This window comes from Erithacus rubecula, assembly GCF_903797595.1.
Source record: "Erithacus rubecula genome assembly, chromosome: 3".
NCBI lineage: Eukaryota > Metazoa > Chordata > Aves > Passeriformes > Muscicapidae > Erithacus > Erithacus rubecula.
In genome coordinates, this window is record NC_136689.1 from 94,966,625 (window position 1) to 94,983,938 (window position 17,314).

General features: G+C 36.0%; 1 protein-coding gene across 2 annotated transcripts in view; it reads left to right on the top strand.

The window, feature by feature from the left end:
• CDH19 (cadherin 19) overlaps positions 1-17,314 on the top strand; it is a 120,631-nt gene that overhangs the window by 91,034 nt on the left and 12,283 nt on the right. For both annotated transcript variants that reach the window (XM_079299690.1, XM_079299689.1), the window contains exons 5-9: positions 477-641; positions 1,585-1,769; positions 2,689-2,942; positions 5,276-5,412; positions 13,667-13,788. In XM_079299690.1, coding sequence (XP_079155816.1) covers positions 477-641; positions 1,585-1,769; positions 2,689-2,942; positions 5,276-5,412; positions 13,667-13,788 — 863 coding nt within the window. The remainder of the gene's footprint in view (positions 1-476; positions 642-1,584; positions 1,770-2,688; positions 2,943-5,275; positions 5,413-13,666; positions 13,789-17,314) is intronic.

A 17,314-nucleotide genomic window follows, 5' to 3' on the forward strand; every position in this document is an offset into this window, starting at 1 on the left:
AGGAAGATTAAATTCTTTGTCTCTAGCAAATCAAAACTTAATCTAGAAAATTATTTTGTTAAAGAGTTAGACTCTGAGTATTCCCCACTTAATAAATTAATATAGGAACACTTCTCTATTAACAGTTCTACTGTCCATCATGTGATATTTCTATCTGTATGTTGGAGAAACCATAGATAAATCACATCTGTCCAAAAACATTTCTGAGTAAGAGAGAGGGTTATATATGGTAGAGGGAATATATGGAGTATTCTGCTCCCCAGAACTCTAAATATACAGAATGGATTTGACAAACAGCATATTTGCTGCCATGAGGACTAATGCCCAGTATTAAGACAGTTGTGCTATGCACAGTCTAGAAGGAAAATTGATAACTGGGTCCAGAGGTACATGTTATATGCATATTATACCACACATGTCAGATGCTGAGAAAAAGAAAGAGATCATAGGCTATTATATTATACTTTTTATTTTAGGGGTCATTAGAATGGCTTCCCAAATGGATAGAGAAACAAAAGATCAGTATTTGGTCATCATTCAAGCCAAAGATATGGTTGGGCAACCAGGAGGACTTTCTGCAACAGCCACTGTTACCATCAACCTCTCTGATATCAATGACAACCCACCTAAATTTCAACACAGTGAGTAGAGGCTGATTACAGTAACAAAAGTCTTGAGGAAATTTAGATCCACTATAGCTCTGTTAGGTTTAGGGCTTTCTAGAACAGGGCTGTGCTTTGACTTTAGCATACAGCTGTAAAAAAGTAAAATAATGGGAGGGATAAAATGTCCTCACGAAAGCTTAAAAAACCAAGAGGAAAAGAAAACCTATCATTGGAAAAATCTTAACCCTGCTGGGAGACAGATCATTAAACTGCTTTCCCTACAATTTGCACTACCTCAGCCTAAAATCTGGAAAACGGGATATTTCGCATCATTTTCACTTACATTCTTTTTTCCTTTCGTCTCTTCATTTTTTTTCTAATACACTATAGAGTTTTTGGCAAATTATGTGAATCTTTCTGTCCAGGTAGCTTCTAGCAGATGTGGGAGCTGCTCACTGGAAAAAACTGTGCTGTTGGGAAGTGCTGCCCTCCATTGTTTTTTCACCCTGTTCAGTCTTAGAATCATTGAATAGTTTATGTTGGAATGGACCTTTAAATGTCATCTAGTCCAACCCTCCTTCAATGGGCAGGGATGCTCAGAACTGCATTCAAACTGACCTAGAAATTTTTCAGGGATGGAGCATTCACCATGTCTCTGGGCAACCTGTGTCAGTGTTTCATCATCCTCCTAGTAAAAAACCTTTTTCTTATATATAATCTAAACTTTCCCACCTTCAGTTTAAATTGATTAACTTTTTTTTTTCAATAGTCCTTTTTTCTATACACTGCTGAAGTAGGGCTGAGAGGGAAAGTTTCCTAAGGGGAAAGATTGTCCTGCCCTACACCCAAGACCTATACAATGCCAGATTTTGCCCATTGCCCTGGTAGAAGTTAGAGCTTTTCCAAGCTGAGAGCCTTAAGCTACAGCACTTACTAACCATGGCAGATCCCTCATATTTGGCAGTGTTTGTTTCCGTAGGGCTCTACTACATGAGTGTCTCTGAAGAGGCTCCTGTAGGCACCACCGTAGGCAAAGTATTTGCAGAAGACAGTGACACTGGGGACAATGCAGCCATGGACTATTTCATTGAAGTAGACAGCTCAGATGCTTTCAACATCATTACTAACAATGAGACTCAAGAAGGAATTGTCTTACTAAAAAAGGTGAGATCTCAGAAACTTTGAAAAAATCTCTAAACATTCCAAAGAAAATCATCAAGGAAGCTGGATGTATAAAAAAGGCCAATTGCTTTAGATTATCTAATTTTTTTTCTTTAGGCTTTGCGATTTGATTGGAATATTACAAGGGATAAAAAGAAAAATGTTTTTCTTTCTGTTTACATTTTTGACTCATTTCTATTACTGCTGAATATAACAGTGACAGTCAGAGTATCTTTATGTTATCCCTAACTGTGCAACAGTGTATCCCATTGTGAGAAAATGTTTAATTTTTACTGTGCATCACCTGTAAAACCTTTATCAATAAGTTGTAAGCAATCTTACTTCACTTCCAACACCTCTGTAAACTAAAACCAGAATTTATTACAGTGTTAGATAGTGGAGTTTTTGTTGCGACATAGCTTTGAAAAGATACTAAGTACAACCAAAAAATTAATTAAGAATATTAATATTCTTTGATACTGTGTAATTTGTTTTGGAATCACTCAAGAAAATTTCTGAATCATATAGGGGATAATCTGAAATGAAGATAGAGTTCAATAGCCTAGTGAAATGTAGGACCCTGAAGAACTGAATGCTGCGAGAGGTTTTTTGTTTATTTAAATTTTTTTTTACTTGTTTCGTGTTTTTTGGTTTTGTGTTTGTAATTTTTATTTTTTTTTTTAGTTTGGGAAGCTATTTATTTTGTAAGTTTCTCATTTATTTTAATTTTAATTTATTATAATTTGAAAGGAATTAATAAAAGGAAGCTTTAGAATTAACTTTTAGAAGTACACATTTTTTAAACATTCTTAAAAGGAGTATTACACTACTTTGTCTTTAATCTCACACGATTTTTGTTAAAGTATATTTAATTTAAATATAAAGAATGAAATATCCCAAATCTCACTTTCTTTTTTAACAGAGAGTGGATTATGAGAGCCAAAGGAGACACCATATTGAAGTAAAAGCTGTAAACAGATACATTGATGAGCGTTTTTTGAAAGAAGGACCATTTGAAGACACAACCATTGTCAAAATCAATGTGGAAGATGCTGATGAGCCTCCAGTTTTCACCTTGGAGAGCTATGTGATGGAGATTGTTGAAGGAGCTGAGAGTGGCTCACTGGTGGGGGTTGTAACAGCCAGAGATCCAGATGAAGATGACAGTCCAGTCAGGTACCTGTCTTAAAATGTGAACAGGCCTCAAATGCAAATATAGTCGGTATTTCCAAAGCATATTTCTGTTCCTTACTATAGTTCATGATTACAGTTAATTGTGCCTTCTCAGTGATAGCCAAGGTTATTTCAGATGTCATGGTTTAACCCACATTGGCAGGTAAGGACCCTACAGACACTTGTTCACTCCCAAAGCCACTGGGATGCAAAAGAGAATTGAAAGAGTAAAGTTGTGACAACTCATGGGTTCAGATAAACACAGTTGTTTATTATTATTATTGATATATATAAAATAATAATAGATATTATCAAAGAAAATAAAATATGGGAAAACCCCAAAATTACAACAAATGCCCAAGAAAAACAAGTGATGCAAAAAGACCCAAAACAATCAGTCATCACAAGCCAGCTGATACCTAGCCACAAAACCCAGCAACAGCAGATTCTACTTTTTACAATATCAATGATAAATAATTTTGCTATCTCTTAAGGGAGAAAACAGGTGATTTATCTTTAACATGGAATTTGTAATTTAAATAGCTTCTTGAATTGCCTTACATCACTGTGTACTAAGCAATTTAGACAAACCAGGATACAATGACAAATGGTTGAGACACAAAATAATTTATGATGTATAGATTTCTAATAGCAGAAATGCATATATATTATGCTATGGCTTCAGAGCTTTAGACAGTGATTTGTTATGATTTGCCATTCACTTACTGTTATTCATTAGCCTAGTAATAGGTTAAATTAATCAAGAAAAAATTCACTTTTTTTTTTTTTTTGTTCCCCTCCTCTAAAAGGGCTCATTTGGTGGTTTGTTTAGATGACTGCAACATCTCTTGTGGGACAATTAAATGTTAATGCATATCTATAACTTCTTAGTTAGAAATGATTTGGAGGAACTGGCTTCAAACTGAGTATGTCTACATAGACCCAAAACAGTGATACAGGTACTGCATCAATGAGTTCCTTTAGAATAGAGTATATCTGTCCTAATATTAAGATATGTTTTTTGGACTAAGTGCCATGAAAATGAATCTAATTTTGAAAACATTTGTATCATAAATGACAGCAGTTACTTATAATATAGAAAACAACTTTTCTTGCTTTGTGGACTCTAGGTTTAAAACAAATAAATTTAAAAAGGTGTGCAACAAATCCTCACTATGTCAGTAATAAAAAATAACAAATATCTAATATAGTTTTTCTGGAAAATGTTTATCAAGAATCACACTACCAAAAATGCCCGAACAAAACAAAATAACTATGTCAGAAAAATTACAAATATTTTAAATGAAATTTGTAAGTATCCAAACTTTGGTTTGAATTAAAAGAACTTTTACGTATAGTGTTGTGCTGATTCTTCAATTTATCTTCTTACTGATTTTTAAAAGAGACAAAATGTAGCTATAAATAACAAGTTAGAGAGTCATTTAACACCTGACAAGTTGTCTGAGCTGGAGTCTGAAGTGTCAACAGGAAACAGAAAGGCTTTGTCAAGCTGAATTAAAGTTACAATTAAAAGGAATATTTGCGTGTGGGCATTACAAATTGGAGTGGAAAGAATCATTCAACTATTCAAACAGGTTTTATTTCCATGAAATAGACCATTTACAACTGCATCATACAGTCTTCCTGCTTTTTAGGCCAATAAAAACATCAGTAAATATCTTTTCCATGTGAACCAATATTTTTGGTTGTTATTTCAGTTCTTCTTTGCCCTGCAACAAGTGGTTAGACTTTAACAACCTGAGTGGCGTGGATACATGTATGTGCACATGTACATGTCCACAGCATCAGGAGCCTTTTCAACAAATACTCAGCAGCTCTGCAATCATCCCCTGCTCTAGGATTTTGCAGTCTGCCTTAGTGTCACATCATTACAGATGGTTGTCTATCTTTATAATGCCCATTCCCCTGGCATCAGAGCATGTCAACAATGATAAAACAGATTTGCCATTATACCTCCACTTAGATATTGGTGTTATTCATTTCACAAGTGGCAATTTTGCTGTTTCTTTTCAGTAGAGTCATTCACCTGCTGTGAGACTGGCTTAGAAGTAAGAATGAATAATGCATTTCAGATTCAGTTCACATTAATATAGATCTGAGACGTATTTAGTTTTATAAAAAGAAGAGCTTTGATCTTGGCAGCAGTGAATTTTAAATGTTTATAAGTGTACATTTTTCATGTTCAAGTTGTTGCAGCACACATTTATATGCATATATGCACAGCTCTGTTTTCTCAGCTGACAATAGCTTTCTACGTCCTTGCCTCTGATGGAACATTTCAGTACTAGGGAATGTCTTTCCCTTTTTTGGTGCAGGTACTCTATTGTCCACAGCACACTTTCAAAGAGACTGTTCAGCATCAATGAACACAATGGAGCAATCATTACCACTGAACCTCTGGACCGAGAGATAGCTTCTTGGCACAATATAACTGTTACAGCCACAGAAACAAGTGAGTAAGAAATTTAAGGAATGGGCTTTTTACACTGTGAACTGTAATTATCCTCTGTATGTGCCTTCTTTTAAGAGGAGAGTACATTCTTCTTTCTGATTATATTACTGTTGCTTGCTACACTAAGGAGCATTATTAAAATGATTAGTTAAATAGAAGTGGAATGTATTTGAGATCCAAGGTCCCGTGCTTTTTCATAAAAGATGACCTTATGAAAAAAGAAACTGTAATAGGATCAAGAGTGTAATGCTTTCAAGTTACACTGAAGCATAAGAATTGCTCCTGCAGTGCAAGATCTTATGTTAAATTAGACCCTGGTTAATTTCACACCAGATTTTTGACTAGTGTGAAATTAGCCAGGGTCTAATTTAACACCAATCAGAAACCTGTGGCTCAAATTAATTGTGAATGTTAAGGCCTAAATCACCTAGACGTCTATTCAGTGACAATTAAAACCTTGAAGCACCCTTTATATAGATTCCACCTGTCAATTTTATTTGAAAGTCAAATGCAAATTACCTCTGTTTGTGTTTCTGGTGATCTGGTTGCCCTAAATCTGGGAGAACACTAGAAATTTAACAGGCCCTGATTTATAAGGCAGTTTAACAAGATTACTGAGTTATTATTTAAAAACTAATCCCATTCATCCTCAGGAAGAAGGAAAACCATATGAAGCTAGAGTAAAATCAATAAATCAGATAGACTTTGCCAAATACTCTTAGCACTTCTTCTTTACTCCTGAATCTCAGTTAAATGCCATTTATTGCTACAACCACTTTATACATATATTTTAAATTGCACTGTTCCCAAAAGGGAGTATTCTCTGTAGAACATTGCTACTGGAAATCTATTATGAGATAGTCAATATCAATTTTCACTGAAGTCTTTAAATTGTATTTAGGAACTGATTGTACTATCTTCCTTTTCAGCTTCTCTCTGAGTTTTTCAGCATGAATTTCATTCTCATGTTATTGGGCAGATGACAGGTGTTGGCAAATTTGATCTCTGGCATGTCTTGAACAGCACTATGGAAACACAGCAGGATAATCTTGGCCAACAATTTTTTGTTTAGTTAAACAATAAAGCAGGAGAGAACTAAATGTTACAAATGAATAACTGTCTCCTGCAGCAAAGGGAAGTGAGACTTTCACAGTAATGAAAGTTATTGTAGAGAAACTGTGACCTCATTATGTTCAAATTCTTATGTTTTATTTCTTTAATGATGATAAGGTCACTGTCTATAATATGCTCTAAAGAACTGATGTTAGGTCATCTTGGTGTGAGCATTCTTGAAAGAATTTGTATCAGGAACTAGCAGCATATTATTCCCTGAAATATAGTCATAACATGTACTGTGTGCATCAGACATATGGTGGATGATGCTGTGGCTCCACTGAAGCCAAATCAAAATGCCATTAGAGCTCATCCAAATAAGATATTCATTGTACCTTAGTCACATATGGAAACTGCATTACAACAGCCACCTCCCTGGAGCCTGTTGATGCCCTGACATTCATACACTACACAAAACTTTTCACTGTAAGAAACTTTTACAATGTACAAGGCTGAAGCACAAACAACATTCTAATCCTATCTAGGAGCAAGAAATCTTTAAATCATTATTATCCAACTGGCAGACAGTCAGTACTGCCTTTCCCCTAAGATCAGTACTGGGGTCAGTTCTGTTCAATACGTTTTATCAATAATCTGGATTGGACTGAGAGTACTATCAGCCAGTTTACATATGGCACCAAACTGGGCTATGGGAGGTTATTCTGTTGGATATAAAACCACCACAGAGAGATGTGGGCAGGCTGAATTGATGGGCTAAGGCCGAGTTCTAGATCCTGCACTTTGGTCACAACCACCCTGCATAGCACTGGAGGCTGGGGACAAAGTGGCTGGAAAGCTGCCTGGCAGGAAAGCACCTGGGGGTGCTGGTCAAGAGAGGCTGAACACGAGCCAGCGTGAGCCCCAGTGGCCAAGAAGGCCAAGGGTATCCTGGCTTGGATCAGAAACAGTGTGGCCAACAGGACCAGGGCAGTGAGTGTCCCTCTGTGCTCAGCACTGGGGAGGCCATGCCTTGAGACCTGGGCTCAGTTTTGGGCCACTCATTTCCAGAAGGTGCTGGAGCATAAGGACAACAGAGAGGGTGAAGGCTTTGGAACACAAGTCCTGTGAGGAGCAGCTCAGGGAATTGGGGCTGTTTAGACTGGAGAAAAAGAGGGTGTAAGGGAACCTGGTCTACAACTACTCGAAAGAAAGTTGCAGTGAAGTGGGGATCAGTCTTTTCTGCCACCTAACAAGTAGGAGAATGAGAGGAAAAAGCCTCAAGTTGCACTAGGGGAAGTTTAATTAGATACTAGAAAAATTTTTTCCTGGACAAACGTTGTCTAGCATTGGAATAAGTTTCCTAGGGAAGTAAATGAGCCACCTTCCCTGGAAGCATTAAAAAAAAAACCTGTGGATGTGATACCTTGTTTAGTGGTGAACATTGCAGTGTTAGGTTAACATTTGGACTTGATTAACTGAGGTCTTTTCCAACCTCAATTTTCTATGATTCTGTGATCAGTTTTACTTGATACTGTAAGTCACAACAAAATTAACCACAACAGACCGGAGTCATTTTACCACTGCACCTTGTATGTGTCCTTTCATAGCAGTGTCCAGACTTGGATACAGGGCTGAAGTTATTTATTTCAGTATGGATAATATAAATTTAATATTTAACTCTAATATTTAACTTTAATATGTCACTCTTCTTTGGTCACACATATTTTTGTCAATAAACTTTTAACTTTTTGGAGTAGTCCTTTCTTAAAAAAATATTTATATGTTCATTTCTTTAGGAAGTAAAGAAATTTGCCTTAGCATAAATGATAATCATTGTATAAAAATATAAATAATAAATATAACATTTATGGTTAGTAGTAGTGCTAGTATTCGTATTATCATTACAGGTTTATATTTACTGGCTGATGTCAATGTCAACTTTCTTTAATCCCCTACAAATACTGAATTCTGTTTTGTGTCTAGAATGGGTCATTTCTTTGCTTTTCAAGCTACTAATACGGGTCCCTAGCAATTAAATTTCACACTGATCCAGCCTGTTGTCCTTGACATCCTGTTCTCTTAGTCCTTGTTTTTCAAGTCCTGATGTCTCTCTTAGAGATTGTGGCAAAGAAATTTTCTGCTAACCAGGAGCTATTTAGATAATGTAGGATATGGGTACATTAGCTGAATTCACATCCTGACATTCAATAATTTTCCTGTGTAGGGGATAAAAGACAAAGTACATGTTGCCTACCTTCTCTTCAAAATGCAACCAATGCAGTACCTCTGGTTCACCAGAACTGTCATTAAATATTTACGAGATACTGATTTCAAGTGTGACTTTGAAATGTGCTGCTCCTGCCCGAAACAAAACAGCTGTGTTTCAGAAAAAAATAATTGTTCATATTGTTAAAAAACTTCTATACATACAGTAGTGAGAGAAATGCTCTTCCTTGTCATTTAACCCTTTGCTAAGGAAAAAAATATAATCCCACCAAGGCAGTTATGACTCTACAACCCAAATATATTAAAAAATTAGGAACAAGGCTATCACAAAATTCCCCCTACATCTCTCCAAAAAAAAAAAAAAAAAAAAGAAAAAAACCAAAACAAAACACCCAAACAAAAACAAACAAACAAACAAAAATACCCCCAAAAAACCACACAAAAAAAATTACAACAAGCCTCAAACCTTTTAATGAAAGAATACAGGTGTGATTGCAACAATGGGCTATCTAAATGCTTTGTGCAACCAAAGAGTAAGCTTTAAAGCCAATATAGTCCCATGAATCTTACAAATAGACAAGGTAAGAATAGGCAAAAACTAGCTGGGTCCTTCCTGTGCCACTTTTTATACAACTAAAGCCACCAAAGGTATTCCCTGCTTTGTATTAAAGATTGCAAAGTTTTCCTTTAAAAGACAATGTAGTCACATCTCTGCCCTACACATCCAGTTCTGACTTCAGTAAAAGAATTAAACTAACTCCTACACCCTTGGTATTATTTCTAAAAAGGATGTATGCTACTTTTTGTGTTTATCTAACAGAGGTTGAGCACTAGTGTATTATTATGGATGTTTGATTCAACAGGAGAAATGTCATCCCACAAAGAAGTACTTTTGAAATGATTCTGACAAACCACAAGGTTTGGTAAATTAGCACAGCTGTAATGACTCCACGGGAGGAATAGAAATGTGAAATTGCAAACTATCTATGTCTTTATCTCTGTGGTACTTGCTTTTGCTGCCATTTCCTTTAGCAAAAGACTCAAAGCCATCAGCATAGATTCCATAAGATCTGAGAAAACAAATTTTGTTCAAAATGACTAGTGTATTATACAATAAAAAAAAGAATGTAAGAGCTAGCCAAACTGATGTGGTTTGGAAAGAGACAGAGAGGAATATATTTTGTTTTTTTCCTAAAGGTGCATTTGACTAATTTAAATCAATGCTTTAAGAACTTCTGAACAGGTCAGATGCAGTAACACTAGCACTGAACATGAGACATATTTCAACTATAATTATTGATGTAATCCTCATTTAGGTATAGGTGACTGATATATTGACAGATATTTAGTTTGAAAAATGTTCAGTATTATTGGATTATTTTAAGATTACTGTAATAACTGGAAAAACATTTTCATTACCCAACGACACATCCATGTTAACATGAGCATTGCTGTTGCAGAGGATCTTTTTACCTACAAGAATAACAAATTACATTGTGGAGAAGCAGACATTTCTTAAAACTACGCTGTATAACTCAGGATTCAATGTGCTGATAGGTAAAAGACTTTCAAGAGGTATCCAACATTGAATCAAATAATTAAAGAGTAGTTTGGTTTGGAAGGAACTGATAAGGTCATTGAATACATCCATGAACTGCTATGTCCACCACTAAACCATGTGCCTACTGCCAGATCTGTATCTGGCACTATAAATGCCTTCAAGACTGGTGACCCAACCACTTCCCTGGGCATCCTATTCCAGTGCTAGACAACCTTTTCCGAGAAGAACATTTTCCTAATATCCAATGTAAACTTCCACTGGGGCATCATCACTTCTTTCTTGGGAAAACAGACCAATCCCCAGCTCCCTGCAACCTCCTTCCAGGTAGTTGAAGAGTGATTATGTTCTCACCTGAGTCGCCTCTTCTCCAGGCTAAGCAACCCCAGCTCTCTCAGCCAATCCTTGGCCACCTGGACACAAGCTGGCTCAGGTTCAGCTGTGGCTGACCAGCAGACCCAGGTCATTTTCCTCTGGGAAGTTTTCCAGCCACTCTTCCTGAAGCAAGTAACTCTGCTTTGGGTTGTTATGACCTAAGTGCAGAACCTGGCACTTGGCCTTGCTGAAACTGGTATGATTGGCCTTAACACATAAATCCAGCCTGTCCAGATCCCTCTGCACTGCCTTCCTTCCCTCCAACAGATGACTCCTGCCCACTTGGTGTCATGCAAACAGACTGAGGGGGTACTCAGTCCTCTCATGCAGTTCATTGACAAACAAATTAAACAGAACTCGACCCAGTATTGAACCTGGGAGCACCATTTTTTACAGGCCACCAGCTGAACTTAACTCCAGTCACCACTGCTCTCTGATATCCATCAGTTTTACGCCAGTGAACAGTGCACCAGTACAAGCCATGAGCTGCCAGTTTCTCGAGGAGAATGCTGTACCTGCTGTATCCATTGCCTTTTTTTCAGATAACATGCTTATAAACATTCTCATTTCATAAAAAATTAGTTTTTCAGCCTAGTCTACATGCAACTTTTGTACTGTGATACTTGTATATAATTGCTTTTCCTTATCTGAGGTAGTTTTAGCTGTAGAACCTTGTGTAAAGGCAGTAAATGCAGGAAAAATGCCTTGTATTATTACTTTTCCTTTACATACAGGAATGAGACACTGACATACTTTTTATATACTGACATACTGACGTATTTTTTATATCTAAAGCCACTTCAGTAAAGTATATTTGAGTAACAGAAAAAATATATCTTCTGTGAGTACTAAGCCTAAGAATTAAATCTGCAATGTAGATGACTCTTGGAAGAAAAATACAATATCAAAACTAAACGCTTAGTCTATGAAGCCTGTCAGCAGTAATGCTTTAGATATGTCTGAGCAAAATCACACTTCTTTGTAAATATGTGTGTGCAGAGCAGTGAATAGAAGAATTCTGTTTTTCCAAATTGAGTCTGAGATTTCCACTCTGGCTAGGGTGGGTTGTCAGTATCCACTGTGATTTCTCCATGTCTAGAAATGGCAGAAATATTTTTAAAATGTAAATGTTTTTGAATTTTTCTCCCAAAGCTTCAAAATTTGAAAATATTTAAGAGGAGTAACAGAATTTGTTAAAGGAATGAGTGTAACCAATCATTTATGGTAACCATGATGTTAAGTGTTGAAAGAGTGCAGCCAGCTCTTCCAGTCACCCCAGCGTGACTCTCCTGCTCAGCCACTGGAACTCCTCCCAGGGCCTGGGATCCAAGACCCATGCCCAGCTTCAGGAATGCTGCTGACCTGTTTGCAGGCTCAGCCAGTAGCACAGCTGAGCGCACGTTCCAGAGACTCACCATGCGGGCACTGACAAGGTCAGTCACTGACACAGAGAAGGCTTTGCCTCCAGCAGCACCTACATACAGAATTCCCATTGATTACATGCAGGCAGCCCACTCCCCTCTTCTTCTGGGTAGGCAGAAGATCATTGATGCAGACACATGCACAACACTCTCCAGGTTCACAAGCACACACTCACTCATGGAGCTCTTCAGTACCCACTTCTGTTTGCCCAACACCCCTTTCTGTATCCCCAGTCCTGTTATCTAATTTGTGGGTCCCCAACTCATCAGCTAGTGCACACTCAATTCTTGCTGACAAACAAACAGAGCTCACACACTAATCCCTCGTGTATCCCACATTTGCAAGTTCTCCCTCAGTGTGGACCTCCTGAGCACTGCTTCAAGACCCAGGGATTCCTAATCACTGTAGAGTGCAGTTTAAAGTTTATCAGTAAAAACCTACACAAAGCCCATGTATGCCAAGTCTGAGGAGAACACAGACAATTGTCCCCCGTGCTCCCGAATCAGTAGCTGGCATCACAGAGCCCTGTCCCACTCCGATATCTGGAATCAATTTTCATTCACACATATGCAGGTCACACCAGAGGCTGCCATTTAATCCTTGCAGCACACGTACATATGCAGAGAGAGAGAGTGGGATTATGCAGTGACATGCTAAGAAAATATTTATTAAGAAGATGTAAGTTGATAGGTCAGACGGGTGATCAGATGCTAGGCTCAGCCTGACAAATTCACTAACTGGCCCTGTTTTACACACAACTAGCCCCTTGTATAACCTTTTCTAGCTGAGCTCTCCTTGTTCCTCTCTGCATGTTTCCCATGGGTCTGTGTATTTCCACTGAGTCCCCATTCCCCCAGATCTGGGGTCCCTCTCAGTTAAAGTCTTGCCAGTTACAAGGTCCAAGTTGATCTAGCTGAAATTGTTGTCCTGTAGTTTCTGGATAGCCCATAAATTATCTTTAGGTTTGTTTCTTGTAATAGCCTCTGTGTTGGTTTTGTCAGATCTGTGTCTTGGTATGTTTTAAGTCTGTTTTCTCTTTTTTCTCCATTGATTTATCAATTGTTAAGGCCACTAATCTGATGGAAAAAACCACGCTCACACTTCCACGTGCTCACATCAATTAGTATATCTGACCAGGTTAGGACTTCATCATTCCCTCTCTTTATCACTTGCCCCTCAGGTTTTTGTTCCAGTATGTTCTTGTTTATGGCTTCCTCTTTGTCTTAGAAACTCCTTTTGCACTTGCAAAGGTCCTTTCTCAGGAGAGTTGGCACTCTCCTACCACATAACCTTATGGCTAGTACAGTAAATTTTTCTTCATCAACAAAACATTATTTAATTATTCCTGATCAGGTTTTAATGTTTTACATTTAAATCAGTTACAGAATGAGTAATAAAAAGCATGAACAAATCCAAAATTTTACATGAAATATCTTATTTCAAGCCATACTATTATAATGGTACTATATTATTATAATAGTATAAAAATATGTCTATAGGTCTGTGTGATTACTTTCTTCCCTGCAGAATATAGGTAAAATTTTCTAATATTTACATTACTTTAAAATATGTAGTAGATAATTTTAAACTTTTCTATTTTTGTCTTTTTTTAACCATTAGGAAATCCTGAAAAAATTTCTGAAGCAAATGTGTATGTCCAAGTTCTCGATGTTAATGATAATGCACCAAAATTCCCTAAGGATTATGAAACATTTGTTTGTGAAAATGCAGTTTCTGGACAGGTGAGCATGAAGTAGTTAGCCATCATTTTTCTCACTACAAAGAAGATTTGGCCTGAGATGTTTAGCATTGATTCTTTCAGTTCTGTGAGTACAGACTGCATTCTTTTTATTTCGAAAATTAGCTCTGTTGATACATGCTATGCATCAACATAGCATATAATACTATGAAATTTAAATTTCATTGCATTTATATGGTTTTGTCTCCCCTTTAAAGCAAAACTTGTGTGTTTTGTTTGTTTTTAAATGCAAGTAATAAAGACAGAAACTTCTAAAAAAATATAGGGCACAAAATTGTTTCATGTTAAGGTCCCAGATGAAAAAACTGTGTCCAATAACTTCAACAATAGTATAAGAACCAGGCTGAGACCAATTCCAAACCAAATTCATTGTGCCCTTCTGTTAGAAAGCACTTACTGTGAGCTGAATTCAAACCCTTACTAGTTCAGTGCAAGACTGAATATGTTTTAAGACACAGCCCTTACATCTTTTCTATCTGGGAGCTTAAGCTATTGTTATATTTAACATCTTCCCAGGAGGTTATTTTGCATTTCCTACTTGGTATCCACATGAATAAGGCATCATCAATCAGCTTCCACAATTCCCAGGTACACTCTGTCTTTCTATTTTCCTTCTGTAAAAATAAACTCCAGGATGTTCAAAGTTAGTTGGTTTTTTGTTTTGTTTTTTGTTTTGGTTTGGGTCTTTTTAAAGAAAAATATACAAAATAAACAACAAATAAAAAAAACCTCAACCAACCGACCACACAAAAAAAACTATGAAGAGGAAATTCGTTGTTTTTTCACTCTAAAGAATTATTTGGACACTTAGAAAGACCTTTGTGATATCTATAATGGTTTTGTTCAAATATTTTGTTAAGTTGATCTCTGAAACAAAAAAGTCTTTCTTTTTATGCCATATTGGTTTACTTTGACCTTGATTAGTCTGCAGTTAAAGATTTTTCTATTGCTCAAGCAATCTCTTTATTGGCTTTTGCATCCATTTATATGTTTTTCTATCAACAACAACTTTGTTTGTTCTGCATTTGGAAATCTTCCTGTCTGTAAAGGCTACCTCCATTTAGGAGGTATTTGGAGCAAGCTGTTTCTATTGGTCTTTGAATATCTCATTGACAGATGAAAGTGCAGCATTAAATCAACTGCACTTTATGTTCCCTGGCTTCAAGACACCATGAATTAAATATGGATGCTTATAATATGTATGTTCATTATCCATGTTTTGGACTTGCCTACAAGATAAAAACCCAGGTGATTTATTTCTCAGGGTTTTTAATATTCCATGGTTACCTACTGATAAATATTATCTGTATGCTAACCTATCAATACCCATTATTCAATATCAATTACAGATAGATATATATTTAGTATTCTGAGAATCAGAATCTGAAAAAAACACTTCTGAAAAGAATAGCAGTGTTAACAATAATAATAAATTCTTTAAGTATAGTACACTCAGTAATTCTTTTTTGGCATTGCAATATATGAATGACGGATTAACGTGATTTTTTCTCAGAAAGGCATAATGTTACTTTAGTTTTTGGGCTTTTTTCATTTCATTGTTATAGGTTTTTGAGAGTTACTGGAATCTTTAGTTTAGCCTGTTGAGACTGTGACAGTAATGTTAAGCAATTTTCTCATTTACAAATTATCATTGGAAGAACAACAGGAAACTGCTACTGGAGTGCATAATTATCACAGTCAGAGTTTATTATATTTTATTCAGTGTTTATGATTTAAACAGAATTTTTAACTGATGTATCTTCTCTGCTGTTATTAATATGTATGTTCTTTAAAATTTTTTACTCACAGAAAAAATATCCTTTATTTTTGTCAACAAGAAACAAAAGATTCAAATGCAATTTTGTAGGTGGCCTGGTAGTTCGCTGAATAAGAAAATTTGCATTTCAGAAGAATCAGTTTAAACAATTAGAAAACTCAATCAGGACATTACCTACCTTTTTATCTTAACTATATTTCTGTATCAGTTTCAAATAGGTATGAAATCTACTTGCATGCTAAGTTGAGATCAAAGATTCTATAGCTACACTATCACATTTCAGTTTCTAAAGCAGGTATGTCTATCCTTTTAGCTGGAATCACTGAGCTGAGAGATTTTTTCAGATATTCTGCACTTCTGCAATTCATTTATTTCCCTGATCTGAGCTCAGTTGTGTCTAATTTCATAGGATATTTCAAAATATTTTTGTACAAGTTTACAGTGTTTAGGGGAAAAGGAAAGAAACACTGCAGATGGAAAGACACTATTAAATAATGAATTTTCTTATTCAATCTAGATTTTATCTTGGTGTCAGCCTGGTTTACTATAAAAGTATCTTAGAGTCAGGTCACAATTAAGTTATTTTTACATAGCCTAGGAGTACACTGATTTTTGATATGGAATATAAAACACATAATGAGTAATGCTAACTGTTATCCTAATCATCCAGACACAGACACAGTTAATACGAGCTTCAGTCTAGACGAGAGGGCTTGCTTTGAAGTTTCAGGTTTTCTTAAAGATTATGAAAATTCTTGATCTGTTTTTATTGACTGAGGGCTGATCTTTCTTCAAGCCCCTCCTTCAACACCAAGTATGGTGTTTTTGTGAGAGTTTAAGCTATGTTTAGCTTAGCCTCAAAACGTCATTCAAACAAAAGGATTTGGTTTCTGTCTGTGGGACTATAATCCAAATTTGATAATAAAAATGGATGTAAAGAAGATAGATAGGTGTTTTTTGGCATCATACTGAGTCTATTAATCAAGTTTATTAGACATTTTGAATGGAATTTTCACTGTCCATTTAATGTTATAGTTTAGTACTCTCCTATAACATAGAAGTCAGCTGTATACTACACCACAACTGCAGTTTTCTTTAAAACATTGAGAAAACACTTTCACAGCACCACCACCAGTATTCAAATCATTTTCCAAATGAATTGAATGTGAAAGTTGCACTGTTAAATAGTCTTCTGTCCCACTACATCTATAGTTATTATCATATAAAATAGAACGATATTTATAAGGTGTTCAAACCCATTATTTCCTTTTGATTGGACCTTTTGACCTTGTAACTTAGTGTAAACACATTAAATGATGACCAAAATGTTCTCTTATTTTTTATATTTGCAATTTATAACCTTTGAACTTCAAAGGAAATATTCTTTACAAATAGTCAAAACACCAAGATGACTAAATCCACTCCAAAGGTAACACTAGATGCATCTCATCAAGAAAGGATCCCAAAATAGCTTTATTCTCAAGATATTTATAAATTAGTTCATCTGGAAGATGCAGCTTGAAAGTTTGATATAGTCTGTATCAAAATCCTTACAGTATACAGTAAGCAAGCTGAACCATTGAGAATGTACCTCTGCATGGTAATTTCAGCCCTCTTGTGAATATTGATCTTTCTTCCTATCAGAGAGGAAGCTGATTGCACCTGAAGATACTGAACATACCTGTATTCTGAATTAATGCTGTCATTTCTAATACATATTAATTCTGGTAAT